At 38.0% G+C, this 23218-nt stretch overlaps 1 protein-coding gene across 2 annotated transcripts in view; it reads right to left on the bottom strand.

Moving 5' to 3' along the window:
* LOC149798794 (uncharacterized) overlaps positions 1-22593 on the bottom strand; it is a 35360-nt gene extending 12767 nt beyond the window's left edge. The window contains exon 1 of one of the 2 annotated variants that reach the window (XM_089957680.1): positions 22009-22593. In XM_089957680.1, the coding sequence (XP_089813806.1) occupies positions 22009-22428 (420 nt within the window). In that variant the 5' untranslated portion in view covers positions 22429-22593. Of the gene's footprint in view, positions 1-7282; positions 8221-22008 lie in introns of those variants that run through there. The other variant, XM_089957681.1, reaches the window with a different exon arrangement.
* Positions 22594-23218: the final 625 nt, after the last annotated feature.

The following is a 23218-nucleotide window of genomic DNA, read 5'->3' as shown; positions in this document are numbered from 1 at the left end:
AATTTATATAGAAACGTAGGCCATTTCTCCATGGCAACGGCACGCTGCTTTTTGGAACTAGTGAGATCTCTGTAATGTATCTGCATCTTCTTCTGGACTAAGTCCCCACCCCCACCCCCGTATCAATGACCCAAAGATACAATTCGTACCATCGGGCATACTGGTACCAAATGTACAAGGTCGGGGTGGGGGCAGTGGGCAGAGTTTATTGTGTATTGCATTCAGAAATAATAAAAAAATAAAACTAGCTGTGATTGGTGGTTTATGTAAGAGTTGTAGTTTCGTCAGGCAAAAAAAGTTTAGTATCTTGTCTACATGTGGGATTATGTTAATTCATGTCTAGATAATGTTTTGTATTTTGTCATGGTTTTAAAAAAAAAGATGTGAATACATCAGTGAAAATGTATCTTTTGTAAATGTAACTCCTGCCCCTGTCTATGTCTCAGTACAGTTACCTCCCTTATCTGCAATGGACTGCATGTTCTGTCCTTGTCAAATTAACAATCTAACACTGTTCTCTAAGACAGTGTGACACGCATATTAAACTAGGATAGAAGGTATATTTAAATACCAAATGGTAACATTAATGTCTATGTAGAAACAACTGGGGCCAAAACACCATCATGTAAGTTCTTGAACGTTATACAAATTGCACCATCACGAGCGCTGAGATTACAGCCTACTTAGAATGAACGATAAGACAGGATGTAGGATTTAATTTATCAGCGCGCAAAGGGCCATGCCAGTCATACAGTCTTATTTACCCATATGCAGACCCATAATAAAGGGCCATGCCAGTCACACAGTCTTAGTTACCCATATGCAGACCCACAACAAAGAGCAATGCCAGTCACACAGTCTTAGTTACCCACATGCATACCCACGACAAAGGGCAATGCCAGTCACACAGTCTTAGTTACCTATATGCAGACCCATAATAAAGGGCAAAGTCAGTCACACAGTCTTAGTTACCCATATACATACCCACGACAAAAGGCAAAGTCAGTCACACAGTCATAGTTACCCATATGCAGACCACAAAAATGCTTATAAATATTCCAAATTAAGCATCCACTGTGGTCAGTGGTTAGCAGCGTGTCACCAAATCCATAAAAATTCTCAACAGACAAAAGCTGCGTTATAGGCACTGGGCCAATAAGCCAAACATTAATTTAACGAACTTTTCCGTGCGTATTTAAAAGCGTCCAAGCATAGACTCTGAACAAAATTTGCAGTTTTCACGTATACACTAGTGTAATTATTTGGAGTTTAACTTTTCTTTTAACACATTAGTGTCACTAAGCATCTTTCCCCAAGAACAAAATCATGCAGCCAAGCAGAGCTGGCCTGAACGGTTATCGAACCTGAGACCCTCGGATTACGAATTTGACATTCAACCAACTCAGCTATAGTAGTTACCTCATACAATATATGTCAAATATTGTTGGCAATGCCAGTGCTTGAAATACAACCAAAAGAACTATTTTCGCTACCAAAAAGCTATGTCGAATATTGTTCGCAATGCCAGTGCTTGAAATACAACCAAAAGAACTATCTTCGCTACCAAAAAGATATGCCAAATATTGTTGGCAATGCCAGAGCTTGATATACAACCAAGATAACTATCTTCGCCACCAAAAAGCCAACTACTGAACTGAACTGAACAGAAATATACTGAACTCTAGAGAATTGTAATAAACGTAACAGAACTGTACTCAACAAAACTGAAAATGAAAGGGAAACGGGCTGAATTTTATTGTATGGAAAAACCGCAAAGTGGCAGTTCAAGGCCTGGGCAAACTGCCGCACGAGTGTCCATCTGACTATGAACGAAGTGAGACGACAAGAAGTGGCTGGCGACTATAAACATGTAGTGACTGATCAACACCGCCGCCAAGCCATCAAAAGCGTGTTCCGGGATAACGGGTGACGCCAAGCCATCAGAAGCGTGTTCCGGGATAACGGGTGACGACAAGCCATCAGAAGCGTGTTTCGGGATAACGGGTGACGCCAAGCCATCAGAAGCGTGTTTCGGGATAACGGGTGACGCCAAGCCATCAGAAGCGTGTTTCGGGATAACGGGTGACGCCAAGCCATCAGAAGCGTGTTCCGGGATAACGGATGAAAGGGGTCATAGATGGTCCCGGCTGTTGATGTTGGTGGTCCAGCGGTGGATACACGGTTTTTCAATACTGATTATTGACTCTCTGTACCCAAATGTAAGCAGTGTCTGTTTTTATCAAACTCCGCACCCACATGTAAGCACTGTCCACTTCAATTACTCACCGCAAAACCCTTCTCAAGGCGTGTACAGAAAATCTGATAGTATTAGCTTTCTATAAAACTGGCAAACGTATTAGCCTGAAAAACCGTGTAATTTTTAAATATTAGGATATACCATTCCATGAATTTCAACGAACAAGAAAGCGGCATCAACAGTGCACACACTACATTGCAAACAAATTTCTATGGTCTCCCATTATTGGATGCTGTATTTTCCATCGGTGTTTATTTATGAGGTCGGCAACCCTGCTGTGGTGATAAAAGTCCAGCTGACTCTCAAATAACTCTTTGTTATTTTTTGGGAAGACTGGAGATATATCCCCCAGTCTTTCATAATTGAAGAACAAGTGAATACAACTTAACTCAGCTTTTTAGAAGCTTCTGCGAACTGTGTTCGTAAGTAATTTTATCCTAAAATGGTTGCCATAATTACTTATGAACCATTTTCACAAATGCGCAATACCTTTTATAAATATGTTTTGTCTGATTTTTGTTAAAAAAATGTACAATTTTTTACAATCACATAAAACACCCTGTCCCAGCCTAAAACAAAGACTTCCATGTTAAAAGGTGTTCGTTTTGTTGTTACCATTTAACAGGCACAATCTTTGAGATATTGGAAACTTCAATTACCGAGATACTGGAATCGTCTGTTACGGGGAAACGAGCTCAGACTGATTTTACTAGGGTAGCGAAACGAGTTTTACGACATACGTCGTCGGTTAATACGAAAAAGTAAACTTTTGACGACTGCATATCCACGAAAAAATGCGGTTTGTAATTCAGAAAATATATTCATATACAATTCTGATAAAAATTCTCAAAATGAATGATTACTTCGCGGCAAGAGATAACATACTAATGAATTCAAAATAATGACGCAAACGTCCGAAGGCTTCCAGTGTATCCATTTCCCACTCAAGCTGACGAGGGGAAATGTCTCAAGACTTTCAAAATGTATTTTCCCCAGTCAAGCTGATGAAGCAGGCGTCTAAAAAGCTTCAACTATATCCCTTTCCCAGACAAGGTGATGACAAAAACGTCCGATGGTTTTCAAGTGTATTCCTTTTCCAATCAAGCTGTTCTTAGTACCGTCACGAACAGGTGTGGACCACGCTGCGGATATTTTCGCTAAATAAGCAACTCTGCTATATGGCGATTTTGGATAGTATCCCTACACCAATCAACTCTCAAGTCACGTCTGTATGTTAAGAGCAACAGATTAGTTCCAAACAAGTGACCCCCTGACTCTGTTAATTTTCATAACTTACTGGAGTGAATATAATACATCTCTTGGAAGTAATTTGAAACTAAGCACAAATTCTTTCAAAAACGTGTGTTAATATTTTTTTTATAAACCTGATACTTACTGGAAGATTTCGGTTTTCAGATCAAGATTTTCGGAGGTGCATAGTTTTGTGCGTTGTAAAGACCTCCAATTTTGTAGTTAAGTAAATCTTGCTTGTAGTTCGTAATGTCATAATGCCTAAATAGAAGTGATTAGTTTTCAAAAAAGGAGAAGAAAAAAAGGAAAAGGAACTTGTGAAGTTTGTGTTGGGACGGAGTAAGAGTATACAGTGTTCGAGAGAAATAAATATAAACTTAAAAAACGTAAATGTACAGTCGGAGTGGAACGAAGGGTTGAGGTGGGCTGGGTTTGGGTTTGGATTAGGTTGCCTTAGAACAGTCATGAAAAACCGTTCCCAAATCGTCAAATATCGCACATAAAATTTTAGTATTGCATATGTAATGTCATTTTACTGGAAATTTATTATTCTTTAAAAAGTAAATTCACCATCGTCCAAACATGTTGTCCTCAACTTTTATGAGACGCAAGCATGTGCATTTCTTTTCCAATTTTTTTAAATATTTTTTTACGCTGGGCTTATACAGTTAGAATGTAACAAAAAGTTACTTTATTTGTTTGGTGTTTAACGGTACATCGGTACATGGAAGATTGTTTTGTGTCGCGGCAATCGGTTCTATGTATCTTGTCCGGAGATACAACACAGCAGCGCGTAATCGTGGTTAGGGATGGATTCGAAACCGCACCCGTCTGGTAGACTGTCTTAGCAGGCAAACCACTGAACCAATGTGGGTTGAAAACGCGGTGAAAATCAGCATGAACTGATCTGGTCCTTGGGTACATGATTTGGTCCATGGGTACATGATCTGGTCCTTGGGTACATGATCTGGTCCATGGGTACATGATCTGAATTAGTCAGGTAGGCTATTTTAAATTTCTCCATACAACTTTAAATTCATAGTTTTTGTGATCACCTGTTGCAGTTATAAAAACATTTTTATTTATTTATATGTTCCTTATTTCCTGACTTGTCTTGAAATTCTCAATCGCATTACTTGCCGACATACTAATATTCAAAGAAAACTATCAAGTATTAGGAAACAAATATTTCCCTGCTTGTAAAGACATACTTGTACTTTAAAGCAACATTTTTTAAAACGTAAATCACGACATAACATGCATCAATAAAGACTTTTAATATGTTACACCTATCACTGTCGTCACCGTACAACAATGAACAGGGTAAGTTTACACCTCAGTTCCTTATCAGTAGTAGAGGGAACTCCATAAAATAATACCTTTCGTGTTACTCAGTACAAAATAAAGAGCCCAAAGTTTTAACACCGTGGATAAACGTACAAAGGTTACAAGGCGACACCTCTATCCGTGCCAATCGTCATACATAAAGGGAGATAATATTCATAGGTGCGAAATATAGTTTTATTTACTCAAATTTCATCCGTAGTATACTTTATTCTGTTTATGTTCCTTAATCATTCCTCTGAAAAAAATTATCATCGTGTACTACATTAATCTTTCTATACAGTATTGTTCCTGTGAGTTTTAAATATGTTCCCGGTTATAAGCCAGAAACGCATTATGAGGAATGTTTAAAAACGCTATTTCATGACAGTGCATGAAATCGAAAATAAATAATATACGTAATGATGGGATATCACACTGTAAACGATTTTCATCACACAACAAGAAAAATATGGCTAAAGCCTTAAAAACTCGACACATCACCTTGACACAACGCGTATATTTAATTATGAGGGCAGATAACCAATTTAATACTGCCAATGCTCATACCCACGTCGTAAGAGTGACACAATTTTACTGAAAGGCTTTTCTTTTTTTTAGAGTGGAACCTCTCTATACATGCCCGGCCTTAGGATGTGCGGAGCCCAGGGCAGCAAGCGATAAGCGCGGGGCCCCAAGCAAAAACTACTACACTGCCTAAAAGCGCGGACCCAAGGCGGTTGCCTCGTTCGCCTTGCCCTGGGCCGGGCCTGCCACTCTGTGTAAAGATGGAACCCCATACTGCAAGTAGGCTTTTCCAGTGTTATGTACCGGATCTGCAGAATCTGTCACAAGAATAAAATAGTAATCAAAGTCCTTTACAATAGTCAAACTATATACTTGACACAGCTCGTACATATTGTAACACGCCTAGGGTATGTACTATTTTGTATCTATGTATCTGGTGATTTTACTCATTATTTGTTCCATTATGCGGAGTCAATGTTGGAATGAGAAGTTTCGAACGAAGTAATTAGCCGATTACTAAAGCAAATGTTGTAATATACCGTATTCACGGACTTTATGGTAACATAAACACTCATCTGGATAATCTAATTCATAAGTGTTTAATAATTTGCGATAGGAATAACTTCTGTAGTATGTGTTTTCATAGTGTTTCGTAGTGAGTAGAATGTAGTACCGATCTACGGTTGGGACGGCTTACAGAAGGGTCATACAAATGTGAAGCGAGTAAAGCCATGCAAGTGTAATAAATAGAGACCCGTGAATGTGTAGTCATTAGGTTTTAAGAGGAAACATATTTCTGGTAATTGTGTGTTGAAGAACAACGTCTGACGTCTTGAGGTCCTTGGATATAGGCGAACCATCTACTTCAAGCTAGACTCATGTAGGTGTTGTATGAATCGCTCGGTAGTTAGAACCTTGGAGTACTATAAAATATAGTCTATAAGGCAGTGTACCTATTATACTCACAGAAACTGTATTAAGTATCATCTCTCTGTCTCTGTATCTCTCTCTCTCCCCCACCCCCAAAGGTATCTTGTCAGTTTAAAAAAAACAGTTCGGAATCAAACACGCCGGGGGGGGGGGGGGGGCGCAGTGACTCAGTTGTTAGCGTGATGGAATCACGACCGAAAGGTTGCGGGTTTGATTCCTATCATCGGATCGGCTGGATCAACGACTATGGTATGTCTTTGGGCAAGGCACCTCACTCTAATTGCCAGGGCACTAAATAACCTACTTTGGCCTGGGATTGGATCAAATAGAGAAAAAAAAATCAAAACACAATCTTATTCGATTTCAATAAAAGCATGTATGTAGAACGGGACTGATAGACTGATAGATATCCCGTGTCAAATAGCAAGCATCCTTCACCGATGCTTCTCCTTGCCTCTGGGTAGTACAACAGATACAGTGTATTGCAACCAAAAGCGTGGCTGAGACTTTTGTCGTTAGTCTCTAGCTATCTCAAAGAATTGTTGGAAAACAAAGTTTATTTTCTATTCAAGTTTGGATTCATATCCTCTTATCCATCCGTGCACATATTTTCTCTCTTCCAAGTGGCCATAACCCAACATACAGTCCATCTCCAAGTGGCCATAACCCAACATACAATCCATCTGTGCACATATTTTCTCTCTTCCAAGTGGACATAACCCAACATACAATCCACTAATCAGAATTCTGCCCAGGGATGCGAATTTCAGCATCTGTTAACCACCCAACCTTACCCTTCCTTTTCATTCCGGTTTGGTGCATGATATATCCGAACAAAATCGTGCAATGTATTCTAAGATTTTGGCTGCCTGTTAATGCTCTGTTTTCCAAATTTATTCGGATTTTGCCAGAAACCATAAGCGAGGACTTGTTTACTCAATTCTTATATACCAGGACCATTTTTACATAATTTCGGATAAGCGTAACACTTACTTTGTTCAAAACCAGTCGCTTCAGATTTTCAACGATCGAGTGCTGACGTCGGGTCCGTGGACGTCCGTACTTGAAGATCTCCTTTTCCACGGGAGAATTTGGCGACGTGCGCATCCACGCGCTGGACGAATCCACTTCATCGGGAGGCCTAGATGCCTGTGTCGTCTGCACGCTGACAGCCTTTATCGCGTCTTCAAAATCTCTGTACTGGCTACAGTCAGCAACGGATTCTTTTGGGACGAAACTTTTATTCGAACTGATTTTAATCCGTTTTCCATTTGTGCCGCTGATATCTGAATCCGAGATTCCATATATCCTCTTCCGTCTTTCTTGAAGTCTGGTACCCATTTTTGAATAGGTCATGTGTGTCTGTTCCTCTTTTATGTTACTGGTAAACACCAACCCTAAACCAATGTCATATGAATTAAACAATGTATTAAAGAGCCTCTTGCATACAGTCACATACTACATGCACTTGTATACGCTGTCCATATTCAGCTTACTGCATTCCCTTTGACAGATCCAGAATCCAGTCTATTAACAATCGATACACATCAAGGGCAGATCGAACAGTTCAGATATACATGCAGCCTATAATAATGTTTACCTACTATAAAGTCTCCTTGATTGGTTAAAAGGCATGTATAATTCACATCATGATCCACAAATAGCATGTCACTCCACACAAAATAATCAATGTACGTCTTGTCTGAATTCAACTACCTGTATAAGGTGAACGGCAACACTTCAGTACAGACAGCTAACAACACCAAATAGGATATAGTCCAAAGTCTTTTATCATCAGAACTATTATCCCTCTCTGTCCAATTCGTCTGCTGGAAGTTTTGTGCTAAACCTTCTGCTCTCGATTCTTTATATTTATAATAAAGCTTGTAATAGGAATTCTTCTTATCCAATGCCAAGTAAAAACCAACATGGCTGGACAACCCCAAAGGACTTCCTAGTAATGAAGGCGAGTGGGAACGGTTGTACATTAATATGGCTGGATAAACCCAAGGACTTTCAAGTAAACACGGTGGTGGGAACGGGTCTAATTATTTTCTGGAAACATAATTTTTAGTCTGGTTTGTGTGTCCATTATTTTGATTGGTGTATCTTTGAAATATTTTAAATGTTAAATTAAAAATGTTTTCATCCAAGCATGACCACACATTTCCAATTTTGAAAGAAAATAAGTAATATTGTTTTGTAATTACGATTAATTATTTCTTGAATCATAGGAAGGTGGGATCCCAAGATAGATGTAAATGTTCTACTCTCAATGTTTTATGGAAATAAAAGACACCGCCGTGAAATACGAAAATGAGAGAAAAAAAAACATCACCTTAAAAGTTGTTTCATATTCCATAAAAACACGTGGTTTATTGATTTGGGTAGCAGAGGCGTAGCTATGACATTTTGCGCCCGGGGACGAACTATAAAATTGGCGCCCCAGCCCCCTCCCCGTTTAAGCACATTTTTGAATATTACCCTTGTTTACTTATTATAATGTAACGTTGTAAGCCTCATTTTGGCGCCCTGTACCTTGGCGCCCGGGGACATATGCACCCCCCTACGCCTCTGTTGGGTAGGTTGGAGTATAACAAAGAGTACACAACACAGTTCTTAACTTTCATGCATCACTAATGACACACACTAGGCCTGCTCGATTTGCTGAAAAAGACATAATGTAGGTCGTACTGGGAATTAATGCTTTCCCGAAATAGATAAAATTTACGTGCGTGGGTTTGTTTGGAAATACCCTATTTGAAATGGTTTTGCCACAAAGAAGGTTTTCAACTGAAACTACAACTTTACATTCCAGTGCTTGTAAGTATCGACATGAAAATCCAAGGTCTAAAGGGTCAAAGCCGAATTAATCTGCGAATAGTGGCTTCCGGTTAGCATGGGTGTAAAATTATGACGTAATGACACATATATAGATACTTTTGATCTATCTCCAGTTTTAATACTCTCGCACCCTCTATCCAGCAACGTAACTGCTCTCTCACCCACCTACCTATACCTACCCTACTTACTTATCTACCTATCCTTAGAATGATCAGATTTTCTATCTCCTAACTAACGAAAGAATTAACAAATATTTTAGCCGACAGTACACTATTTTGTCAATAAAATTCAATATACTGTATAGTGAATAGTTGATATGACTTCCATGTAAATTATTCGTTAATTAATACATACTTCAGGCTTATTTTATCGTGGCACACCCACTTTTTTCTTGTCACACTAAGTTACCAAGACCTTGTTTAATGACACGCCAGTTTTCCTTGTCACACAGATCTTGCTTAAATAACTCAGTTTTCATAGACTGGTCCTTATTGAGATGAAAACCTCTATTAGTTCAGAGTAATGAAAAGAAAACCCATCCCAACCTAGTACTACTACTTCGGGAGTTTCTACTGCTACCACTATTATTACTAATGCTATTACTACCAAACGGACAACAATTATATCTCTACAACCTTTGAACTCACTACCATTGATACTCGCGTAAAAGAAGTGAAAACCACATACTCCAGCATCTGCAGATCAGGGTTAATGTTATTCGTTATATTGATTACTCTAAACTAACTGCATCAACGCATCAAGCGACGACATCTCTCGGTCAATGAAGTTTGCAGTTGGATCGGATTCGTATGCATGTATGTACGGTAGTTCAGCTTACAACAATGGGCTCTTGAATCAAGATAGAGACTTCTTATAATCCACTCGACACATATAGGGACAGTGAGACCGGATGCAATCAGAACCAGGAGAAGGGGAAACACGAGGGCAACAAAACAAAGTTCGCATGCTCATTTTGTTTTATATGTTCCCATTGTCAAATTTTTATTCATGCTAATTTTCTCTCAGTTTGAGGTGATCATATCTAGATAGGTGTGCTTGATACAAATGCAATTTTAAGTAAACATTAGCAAAGGAGAACGACTTGAAGTATCTGGCGTTAAAATTTTGTGCTTGATTTGTTACTGTCAGGTAAAACGTCTTTATGAAAACGTCTTAACATTGTTAAAAGTCTTTGGTATGATTCTGCCGGGGTCCAAACCCGCGACCTCCCGCATACGAGGCGGTCGCTCTAACCACTCAGGCCACCGGAGAGATCTGGCGATCATAAGACGAGGCGAAATTTAGTTTTATACGTGAAAACGTTCCATTAAGGGTATCTTGCATCTCATTTTTATCGCGTCGATTAACTGCTTTTTGCTGTGTTGCTTTTCAATTCTCACACTGCTTTTGCCGTGTAGCTTCTCTTTCCTCACACTGCTTTTCATGAGTAGCTTCTCTTTTTTCGCTCTACATTTGCTGTGTTCGTTCACTATTCTCACTTTTGAACATGTATAAGGGAAATTCGTCATATGAAAACTTTGCCAAATTAGTCATATGAACATTTCCAAATCAGTTATATAAACACTGCTAAAATAGTTATATAAACACTGCCAAATCAGTCATCTGAACACTGCCAAATTAGTTACATGAAAACTTTGCTAAATTAGCCACATGAATATTTTAAAATCTGTCATATGAACACAGCCAAACTAGTCTTATGAACACTGTCAAACTAGTCTTATGAACACTGCCAAACTAGTCTTATGAACAATGCCAAACTAGTCTTATGAACAATGCCAAGCTAGTTATATGAACACAGCCAAACTAGTCTTATGAACACAGCCAAACTAGTCTTATGAACACTGTCAAACTAGCCTTATGAACAATACCAAACTGGTCTTATGAACAATACCAAAATAGTCTTGTGAACACTGTCAAACTAGTCTTATGAACAATGCCAAACTAGTTTTATGATCAATGCCAAACTAGTATTATTAATACTGCCAAACTAGTCATATGAACAATACCAAACTAGTCTTATGAACAACGCCAAACTAGTCTTATGAACAATACCAACCTAGTCTTATGAACAATGTCAAACTAGTTATATGAATACTGCCAAACTAGTCTTATGAACAATGCCAAACTAGTCTTACGAACAATGCCAAACTAGTCTTACGAACACTGCCAAACTAGTTTTATGATCAATGCCAAACTAGTATTATCAGTATTATCAATACTGCCAAACTAGTCATATGAACAATACCAAACTAGTCTTATGAACAACGCCAAACTAGTCTTATGAACACTGCCAAGCTTGTTGTTATTGTTGTTGTTGTAGGGTTTAACGCCATTTGTTAGCACAAGATAGCTTATACATCAGTATCATTGGCGGAGGAAGAACCCGGGAAAACACCAGAAAGAACCACCTACCCACGAGAAGCTACTGACGAGCTTTCTCACGTACTCACATTGGCCGAGACCGAGACTCGAACCCACGCAGACAGAGGAAAGATGGTAGTGATCCGTAACGGTGAGCGCTTTAGACCACTCGGCCACTCGGGGCCCCTCCAAACTTGTCTTTTGAACAGACTGCAAAATATATCATATGAACACTGCCAAATGAGGAAATTAACACTTTGCAAAATTAGTCATATGAACACTGCCAAATTAGTCATTTGAACACTTTGCCAAATGACCATGTACTGTATGTCACATGTCTTGAGGGTAAAGGACAGCCTAGTTGTTAGAGATTGTGTGTGAACCATTTGTTACATTGAAAGCCTCCACACACCCCCGGGGAAGTTTTGGGGACACACCTTGTGTGTGGGAGGGATACCTAAACTTACTGGGCGCAATGTTGCCATGATTGTGCTGAATAGCGTTTAAACACTGACACATTACTACTGTTGTATTTTTGTCACTTTTCTGTTGTATTTTATGATCTTGTATTATCCTGAATTTGATTAATCTGATGTAATCTCTGTTGAAAAGGAAATAAAGTCAGTCAGCCAGTCAGTCAGTCAGTCATACATACATACATACATGCAGGTATGAATGCATGCATGCATACAGACAGACAGACGGACACACATACATACATGTCATTAAAAGATAAATAAAATATGTCAAACAAGAGCTGTAATATTTGTAAAAAAAAAAAAAAACTATGTAAGCTTTTGTATTTAATTATGTGTGTAACATATAGGTATACCGTGCATCTGACATGTAGGTGTTCCCTAAGTCTGCCATGTAGGTCTTCTCATGCTCCCCCCCCCCCCCCGCCCGACACACACATTTCACCTATAAACATATTTGGTCATACATCCAAAAATCGTAATAGTTGACCACTTTATGTACGCTCCCTACCCCAAAAATAATTCTACGGGCACCCCCGGGTCTACGCTGTGTATGTCATGTAGGCCTACCGTGTGTCTGACATGTAACTCTACCGAATAAAAGCAAACAAGAGTTGTTTTTATTTTAAGACAGTGACACGATTTAGCAACTAAATAAGGTGAGGTGTGTCCGAGTACATTGTTCGACATGCATCAAGTCATGACAAATAAAAAGTCACCTATGCAACACCAAGACCGTCTTCCGTTGTTGACCGTTTATACATACGGTTCTTGTTTCATTATACGTGTTGGATATTCCATTACACGTTGATGCATATTTCATATACTAGGTGAATATTCTATAACACGTGGTGCTTATTTTATAAGTGGTGCTTATTCCATTATGCTTGGTGCATATTTCATTAAAAGTGGTGCCATTATCTTTCAATCGGTCCCTGTCCCCCATCGCGTCAACTCCCATCCTTGCCAGGAATACATAAAAATAGCGACTCATACATTATATCGTCTACTTGTTGGTCTAAGAAACTCTGAATTTACGGTGTGAGGGTAACCATTCGATGCATGAAACCAGTCGGTCTTCGGGGGTACTCGGTAATGTCCGCAATAGAAGCAACAGTTATCGTGTTATTGAAATTATACATATAAAAAGCACTGCATATGAAGCTGAAGGGACCATTTATATAGGATTATGCACGACGTATAACGTAATATGTACCAACTATAGCGTAAAATGCACCACGTATAATGGTATATGCACCACGCATAATGGAATATGCAGCACGTATAATGGCATATATACCACGTATCATGAAATGTGCGCCACGTATAATGGAATATGCACCATGTGTGATGGAATATGCACCACATATCATGAAATATGCACCACGTATGATATAATATGCACTGCGTATATTGGAATAAGTACCAAGTATAAAGCAATATGAACCACGTATAATGAAATATGCAAAACGTATAATCGAATATTCGCCATGTAAAACAAAATAGGCACCGCATCTATAAAAAGTAAACAAAGGAAGACAGTACTGGCGTTCCATAGTCACCGTTGCATTGCAACGATACAACCAACACATTACAAGTTCAGAGAGCCAACATAGTGAAATAATACACAGCCAACACATTACAACTATTCACGGTAAGCGAAGACGTTACATTTATACAAAATCAACACATTAAAAATACAGTCATCTCATTATAAATATATAAAGCCAACACATTACAACAGATTACAACTATATGCAACCACACAATACAACAATTCACATCCAGCACATTACAAGTATACAGCCAACACATTACAACACATTATAACTATACACAACCAACACAACACATTATAAGTATACACAACCAACACAACACATTATAAGTATACACAACCAACACAACACATTACAACTATACACTGCCAGCGAACACATCACAACTATATCTGTACTGCGAACTCATTATATCTATGCACAGCCAACACAACATATTATAAGTATACACAACCAACACAACACATTACAACTATATACAACCAACACAACACAACACCTTATAACTATACACAACGAACACAACACATTACAACTATACACAACCAACACAACACATTATAACTATACACAACCAACACAACTATACACAACTAACACAACACATTATAACTATACTCAGCGAACACGTTACAAGTATACACATCGACGGCATATAGCATACATAGCTAACACATTACAATTATACGGGGGGGGGGGGGGGGGGATAATCACACATGTTAGAGAGGTAAAGTTTATTTCGTCAAGAAAGCTAACATATGCCTCGAGGTTTGGATGTGAAAAAACCTGCTTGGAAAGATATCTGCAACATCAAAGTTATAAGAAGAATATTTGCATCGAGTAAACTGTCATTATAACCAAGCAATGTTTTCATCCAGTAAACTGCCATTATAACCAAGCAATGTTTTCATCAAGTAAACTGTCATTATAACCAAGCAATGTTTTTTCATCAAGTAAGCTGTCATAATAACCAAGCAATGTTTTCATCCAGTAAACTGTCATAATAACCAAACAATGTTTTCATCCAGTAAACTGTCATTATAACCAAGCAATGTTTTCATCGAGTAAACTGTCATAATAACCAAGCAATGTTTTCATCCGGTAAACTGTCATAATAACCAAGCAATGTTTTCATCCAGTAAACTGTCATTATAACCAAGCAATGTTTTCATCAAGTAAACTGTCATTATAACCAAGCAATGTTTTCATCCAGTAAACTGTCATTATAACCAAGCAATGTTTTCATCGAGTAAACTGTCATAATAACCAAGCAATGTTTTCATCGAGTAAACTGTCATTATAACCAAGCATGTTTTCATCAAGTAAATTGTCATTATAACCAAGCAATGTTTTCATCGAGTAAACTGTCATAATAACCAAGCAATGTTTTCATCGAGTAAACTGTCATAATAACCAAGCATGTTGTCATCGAGTAAACTGTCATAATAACCAAGCATGTTGTCATCGAGTAATGTTTCATTATTCATTATAACCGAGCTTGTTGGCATCGAGCACATTTTCATTATATATCTGAACCCACAGAGCCTGATATCTATTATAATGTCTTACATAATTAAATTTTCAGTCAGATAAATATGCTGTAGGTGCTAGATAAATTACGAGATCGCATATATGCTGGCAACCCCGTCTACACAAATGCAGACATTATCACCAATCTTGTTGTAAATGCAGGCATCCGTGATTCTTTCTTTGACAATTTTAAAAGGTGTAACTAAATCAGAATTACTGCGACCTGGAAATGTTCTCATTACTCCAAACTGAATAATGTTAATCTCATGATAGTTAAGTTTACCTTTTAATTGTTTTTAAAAATATGTTTTCAAAATAAGCACACACATTGATTGTGTTAGTGTTACAACGCAGAATTTGTAGCAACAATGTTATGTCTGCTTTCAGTCTCAAGTAATATTTAATAAATGTTATGAGGCTTAACCGAATTAGCGTTATCTTGTTATCGTAGTAAACTCTTTTGAAACATCTGCATGCCTGCTAACGTGATATTTATATCAGTAAATCTGTCTGTAATTACATTTAAATAGGTAATGAAATTGGACACTAAAATTGTATCAATAATAAACCTTTGATTATTTCTGGGCTTGCATTTTGTCCCACTAGGGGCATATCCTGACCCAGGGGCCAAAATTGCAGCACTGGTAATGTGTGTACATCGATACGAGATGTCTAGTTAGTTTGTACAAGCAACTGGTTATAAGGTAGGGATCTTAATAGGTTCCAAGTTGAGTGGGAGGGCATGTTCCCACTTCAGGGGAAAGACTATGTTGGATCCATAAATGAACGTATCTACTCATGTCAGACCGCTCCGCTGGCCTAGTGGTTAGAGCGTCTGCCTCGGATGCGGGAGGTCGTGGGTTCGAACCCCAGCCGAGTCATACCAAAGACTTTTAAAAATGGTACTAACAGCTACCTCGCTTGGCGCTAAGCATTAAGAGGTTAGTGTTAGGACTGGTGGGCCTGGTGTCAGGATAATGTCACTGGGTGGGACATCACGATACATGTCTGCGGCATGATGCCCCAGTGCTAGACATCACTATAAACTACCACACTGCAGACATCGTAGCGATATGACTGAAAAATTGTTAAAGATACGTTAAAAATCCAAATCACACACACACACACACACACACACACACACACACACACATCATGTCCACTAAATATATAAGTGGCTTTTGAATCTTAACAGTTTACAAGTTATGACCAAGGGACAAGTACGCTACCCGCTGGGCATGACTCAGGGCCTGATGATGAAGGGACAAGTACCCTGGCCTAGGGGCATGAATCAGGGCTTGTGTTGGATGCATATGTGAATTTATATCATATCCGTTAAAGGTAATGTTTTGCGTAATCTTCAGAAGCGTAGTGTGCGATAACAGTAAAGAGTACCATGTCAAACGCATCCTTTGGTTTATTAAATGCAGTAAATATTACCATATTAAAACACACTAACTGGTCATTAGGTTATTAAACGATAAAAAGGCAGCGAAAGGTACCATATTAAAATACAATGAACTGGTCATTAGGTTATTAAACGATAAAATGCAGTAAATGGTACCATATTAAAACACACTGAACTGGTCATTAGATTATGAAACGATAAAATGCAGTAAATAGTACCATATTAAAACATACTGAAGTGGTCATTAGGTTATTAAGCGATAAAATTCAGTGAAAGGTACCACATTAAAACACACTGAACTGGTCATTAGATTATGAAACGATAAAATGCAGTAAAGAGTACCATATTAAAACATACTGAAGTGGCCATTAGGTTATTAAACGATAAAATGCAGTGAAAGGTACCGTATATACAACATACTGAACTTGTCATTGGTTTATTAAACGATAAAATGCAGTAAAAGTACATTATTAAAAAAAAAAAAAACATCCAACTGGTCATTTGGTTTACTAAAGCTGTAATAAGCACCATATTAAAACGCATTGGAGCGGTCATTTGGGCTATTAAAAACAATACAAAGTACCATATTAAACACATCCACCTGTTCATTTGGTTTATTAAACGATACAATTCAGTAATACGTACCATATAAAACAAGTCCAACTGGTCATTTCGTTTAGTAAATGCAATAAAATATACCACATTAAAACACATCGAACCGGTCATTTGCTTTATTAAACGCAAAAGAGAAGCTTGATAACTATTTTAAATATCGACCTCCCACCCGGCGATGAAAACGCAACCGAGTTTCAAGAAGGGCAAGCAGAGTTAAGGTCAACTGCTTTCAGGGCATTCACTGCAAAAGAGAAGATTAAAATTTTGCATATTTTCAAAATTATTCATTTCGACATTTATACTTTACTGCTTTATATATTGTAGAATAACCCTCGATTTGTTGTAGTGTTGGTAAACACATCTAACAAGCTTAATTACAACATATCTTAGATCGGTATGCTAACAGGAAAATTGACAGTGGAAACATGACGGGCCAATTGGGACATCCACCTCGGACGTAATTCGCTATCGTTGAGAACAATATTCGTAACTAATTTTGTTTAAATGACACATTATGGCTGCAGAAAGAGACAAAGTTACAGAACAGGGTCGTCCTTTCAAATCGAAACACGTGATACTCTCTGCCGGGGGCGGGGGGGGGGGATGGGATATCACCAAACCGGTCAAACTGATGTGTATTAATACAGCTATTCCTGCGGTTATATCGCTTCTTACAGAAATGGCCAGCAATGTTTCCATCGAATTGCAGCCACCGTTTCTCACGTTGGCTCACTGATCTAAGCTATTTTCTTCTAACAGATTCTGGAATCGCATCAGATGTGAAAAATGTGATATAAAGCCGGTAGCGTATGCCCTGCCGAATGTAACTAGTCTGTTCGCTAGAAATACCCGACGGTCACATAGTCTGCAATTGTTGGATGAGGATAGGGGTCTGGTATTAAATGAATTTGTTTTACACAGTTTGATCACCACAAATTGGCTGTTATTCGGACAAACAGACAAACAATAAGCTGAATTGTATAGAAGGTCTACCCCCAACCCCCACAAAAGAAACTGCATGTATATACATACAACTGCACATCACGCATGCAAGATGTATCTTATAGTGTAGTACGTAATCTATAATATCTAAGAATGAAGAACAGAATACAGACAACCACATACTTATTTATGCTTGTCTTTAAACTACATGATATACATTTGAAGACAAAATGAAAAAGCAAAACTGGACAAGTAAATCAATGATCAGGGCAAATTACATTTTGAAACCTGGATCAATGACTGGAACGAAAAAGTGAACACCCACTCCATTGGTGTGAGAATGTTTCAAACTATTTACGTGTTTGTATCAGTGACAGGAGAAAATACCTTTGAAAGTCATAAACACATGATGACATCATTCAAGTTGATATTGAGCCTTTAGGTTATATACGCTATTCTTCATAGGTCACAACACTATGTGTTTATCATGGTAATATATATGGGATTTCCTTGTCTCGGTCCAAAACACAACGTTTATTTTTTTTCTCACCCAATATTTTCCTTTAACATAAAAAGAACTCTTCACTAGTGCAATATAGCTCACGTCCAAATGTTTACATGCGGCTCATTAATATAAATATGTTAGTGAGATCTGTGGTGTGACCGTTGCATCTGAAGTACACAGTTTATACGCGTGAGCAAAGAAAATTAACACCATAAAACGTCGCATAGTAACTATAGCATTACTATGCGACGTTATATGTTGTTAGTTTTCTTTGCTCTAGCGTATAAACTGTGTACTTCAGATGCAACGGTCACACCACAGCCCTCACTAACATATTTGTATTAATGAGCCGCATGTAAACATTTCGGACGTGAACTATATCACATTAGTGAAGAGTTCTTTTCTACTTTAAAGGAAATAATTGGGTGAGAAATATGCATATGCGTAGCACCTAGCTGCTGATATGGCTTCAAATAATTGTCTATAGGCATTATTATATGCTTCAAAAAATTGCCTATAAGCATTATTGTATTGTGCTTATGATGGAGATGAAGACGCTGTACTACAGCCCATTCAGGTTGTCTACTAATAGGCCATTTTAAACTGCCTGAGAATAAACAATATCAAGAGAGGTATATATTCCCATGTCTATTTACATTGAGTGTAGGAAAACAGCAAAATGAAGTAAGTCTAATACAAAATATATTCCTTTAATCTTAAGTTTCGTTAAGGCGTCGAATGACAATGTGCGGCAATGTGGCATAAGGTGATATTCCATTCTAATGAATTACACTAATAAAAACAATGTGGCATAAGGTGATATTCCATTCTAATGAATTACACTAATATAAGCAATGTGGCATAAGGTGATATTCCATTCTGATGAATTATACTAATATAAGCAATGTGGCATAAGGTGATATTCCATTCTGATGAATTATACTAATATAAGGAATGTGGCATAAGGTGATATTCCATTCTAATGAATTATACTAATATAAGCAATGTGGCATAATGTGATATTCCATTCTAATGAATTATACTAATATAAGCAATGTGACATAAGGTGATATTCCATTCTAATGAATTATACTACTATAAGCAATGTGACATAAGGTGATATTCCATTCTAATGAATTATACTAATATAAGCAATGTGGCATAAGGTGATATTCCATTCTAATAAATTATACTAATATAAGCATTACTAATTACTGTTAATAATTATTAACTGACACTATACAATAAATCCACCACAAATATTTCAAACAAATCAAAGTTAACTGAAAAATTATCTTTGTATAATTGATTAATTGTTACACATGAACAAACATCATTCCCTGTTTTGAACTTTTGGGATCAGAATTTCACATTCAGTGAATTAAATTCTAGTTGTTCTGCACATACCCGCAAATATGCACATATAGAATCCCCAAATGCTCTTTAAATGAAAAATTAGCTTACACATGGTACAATCATTTGATTTAACTCGTTGACACTGAACTTTCCTGTATATTGTTTTGCACTATTTTTTATGCGAATCATCAAAGTTCACTCTCACTACTATCAGGTGGTGATGCCACTCTATCCTTAGGATATGTGCAATGAACCCGCCAAAACGTACCGGGATTTGTTAATATTACCAATACATGCATACATACATACATACATACATACATACCATGATAGCGTACCTTACTTACTACATGTATGTGAGGGTTGTTATGATTGGGGTGCGGTGCTCCTAATATTTTATTTAAACTATTATAGAAGTCCCACCCAGGCTCGATTTTGTTTGGAAGTTAGATTAGAGAAAGATAGATGTAAAGCTCCGAGTCCCCAGTCAGCAATGCAGATGGTTAGATACAAAAAGGTTGAAGTTCAATAAATAACAATTTAATAACAATTCAATAATTAAATGATTTAAATTTCCAATCACACTCCTTCCGCGTGACCCTTTAATAGCTTATTGCATCACTTCATTAGCAGTGTGAGATAGCTTTCCACCTGTCCCTGTATTCTACTCATCTGTGGTATTCTTCTCTCTCCTATTTCTCGCAATTCCTTCTCCTCCTCCTCCTCCCCGACTTTCTCCAAATTCCTTCTCCTCCTCCTCGACTTCTCAATACTCCTTCTACTCCTCCTCCACTTTCTCCTCCAGACTCCTTTTCCTCCTCCACCTTCTCTCCACCGACTAGACTTCCGTCGACTTCGACTGTTCCAGCAAGTCTCATTTCCGTCTCCAACTCTTAAAGACTCGAGACTCAATCGAACCCGAAGTTCTGTGTCCCCATACATTTCCTTTTCGAAGCTTTTTCTTTCCTTAGATCGAACCTCTAGGTTTTGCCGCCAAATTTACGAGTGGCTCTCTCGGAGTAACCATACGACTTAGCAATCTTCCCAGACGAATACTAAATTTCCATTTACAAGTTCGGAATGTTATTCTTTGGATCGGAATTGTAATCACATACTCTGTTCCTATTCTGATTGGATATCGTTGTGAACCGATCCATCAAACTTAGCGGACAATGTCCTTCTCACTGTCTGTCAACGTGTGTGTACGGATAACAACACGCCTCGTTCACCCCGCGGGCTTCCCTCTGATCTTAGGACTGAGCTGTAAACACATAGGTATGATACGGCAAGACCTTGTCAAATGATTCGAGTTGTCACCTTCGCCAACTCGTTTCCGGTCTCTGAAGGGTCACGGTAACATTGCGTAACAGTTTAACACTAGCCTGCGGTAATCTTTAGACGGCAAACACATGGCCGCAGCAATATTTCCAAGACAGTAGATCATAGCTTATACATAACTTTATAGCTGGAGCTTAGCAAACGTAACAATGTAGTTATTTACACTCCTCTATTGCTCAAGTACTCACAGACACCAAACTACTCTCTCTCTCTCTTTCTCTCTCTCTCTCTCACACACACAGACACACACACACACACACACAGAGGTGTCAATGGACGTTTATGTATGAGGTTTTTGAGGGTTTTTTGGCCGTCATCACGGGTTATAACTTATCATGTATCAAAAAAGCAAATATACCACAAGTCGCACTGAAAAAACTATGATATCAACATTTGATGATGATGATGATGATGATGATGATGTTTATTAGTATTAGTATTATTATTATTATTATTATTATTATTATTATTTACCACACAACCGAAGATTCGACGTATGCATAACCGGGTCCGTTGCTTAACAGCATTCCACAAGACCTTATGGGATATTATTTCTTGGGATTGTACAGTAATAGTAGTACTCAGTCATACAGCCTGTACATTCGTGTTCAAAATTTAGTGAAATCATGAGCATACTTATCGTACCAACTTGATGGATGGATGGATGGATGGTTGGATGGATGGGTGGATGGATGAACGTAGTTGGGATATAGATACGAGAGAGTTCAACAAATTACAGATGCTAAAATAATTATACTACTTACCGGTTTAATGCTGAAGCATGCAAATATACACGTCAGATGCTCACTATCGCTCCGTAAAAAAGGCCGTCTGAACTTTCCCGCCGCATATAATGGATCAAAATGCCTCACTCTTTTAGGAGGTCCATCCAGCTGCGATTCTTCAACACCGATAGCCCGTAATCCATCTTCTTCAATATCGGAATCTTGGGCAAGAGAATCTTGTTTAACGAAGGGAGGTTGTCTCCTCTTTTTATCCTTATATGTTCCATAACCAGCATCCTGAATACAATTACGGATCTCTTGATCATTCCATTTAGGTTTTGTCGTTTTTGTCTTCTTGACACCTCCAGATGACTGCATCTGAACTTTGACCTGCCAATCACTTTTCCCATTTATCAAAGAAATTCGAGTGAATGCAGTCCGGCCGTTTGTACAAGCCATCTCGTACCACTTATTACAACTAAGTTAACCGCTCTTTAAATGGTTCCTCTCTCAAAGACACTTAAATTATCCCAGTCGGTTCTGCAGTCCGACATAAAAGAAAGGTATATATGTGTTCACCGAGTCCTTACGCTTAGTGCCAAAAAATGTCCTAATAAATTATGTACTCACAAGTCATCGAGGCAAATCCCTTCCTTGTACCTCCTTATCAATCGTCTTAACAATTGAACGGTCTGTAGATAGCCCGGATACAGGAGTCATACCATGTGATCATTCATCATGGAATTGTGCTTATCGTGTGGAAAACTTGACAAGATTTAATGACTATAATGCTTATAGGGTTATGTATTTCCGTTATCTCTTATGTAGCTCCAAAATAACAGCAATCTCTGCACAATATATCTATCTCTGTGTAACACACTTAAGAATGCAGTAACAGCTGTCGTTTACAAGTTTCATTTATTAAAAAACAAATGTATTTACTTCGCTGGAGTAAAACGGTTGCTAACAGTTTTATGACAAATTATTGCAAGGAAACTGGATGCATGAAATCTAAATTTCAAATAGGGCAACCATATTTGTACCTCTTTTGACATTGTTGTTAAAAGTATTAAACCTTACCCGTCACGATCATTCGACATTTCAGCATTTCTACCGCTTTCAGTTTTGCCTGTTTATGAACTGAGTTCATTTAGTACGTTGCTGTAATATTTAGTCGTTTCAAACGAACACTGGCAAAAGACGACGACGTACTAATGGTCATATCCACAACACTCTGTTAAACCAAACG

The sequence above is a fragment of the Sinohyriopsis cumingii genome, chromosome 5 (assembly GCF_028554795.1).
Source record: "Sinohyriopsis cumingii isolate HCF-2022 chromosome 5, ASM2855479v2, whole genome shotgun sequence".
Lineage (NCBI taxonomy): Eukaryota > Metazoa > Mollusca > Bivalvia > Unionida > Unionidae > Sinohyriopsis > Sinohyriopsis cumingii.
The sequence above is the reverse complement of the archived record's forward strand: the minus strand, read 5'-3'. Positions and strand labels throughout refer to the sequence as shown.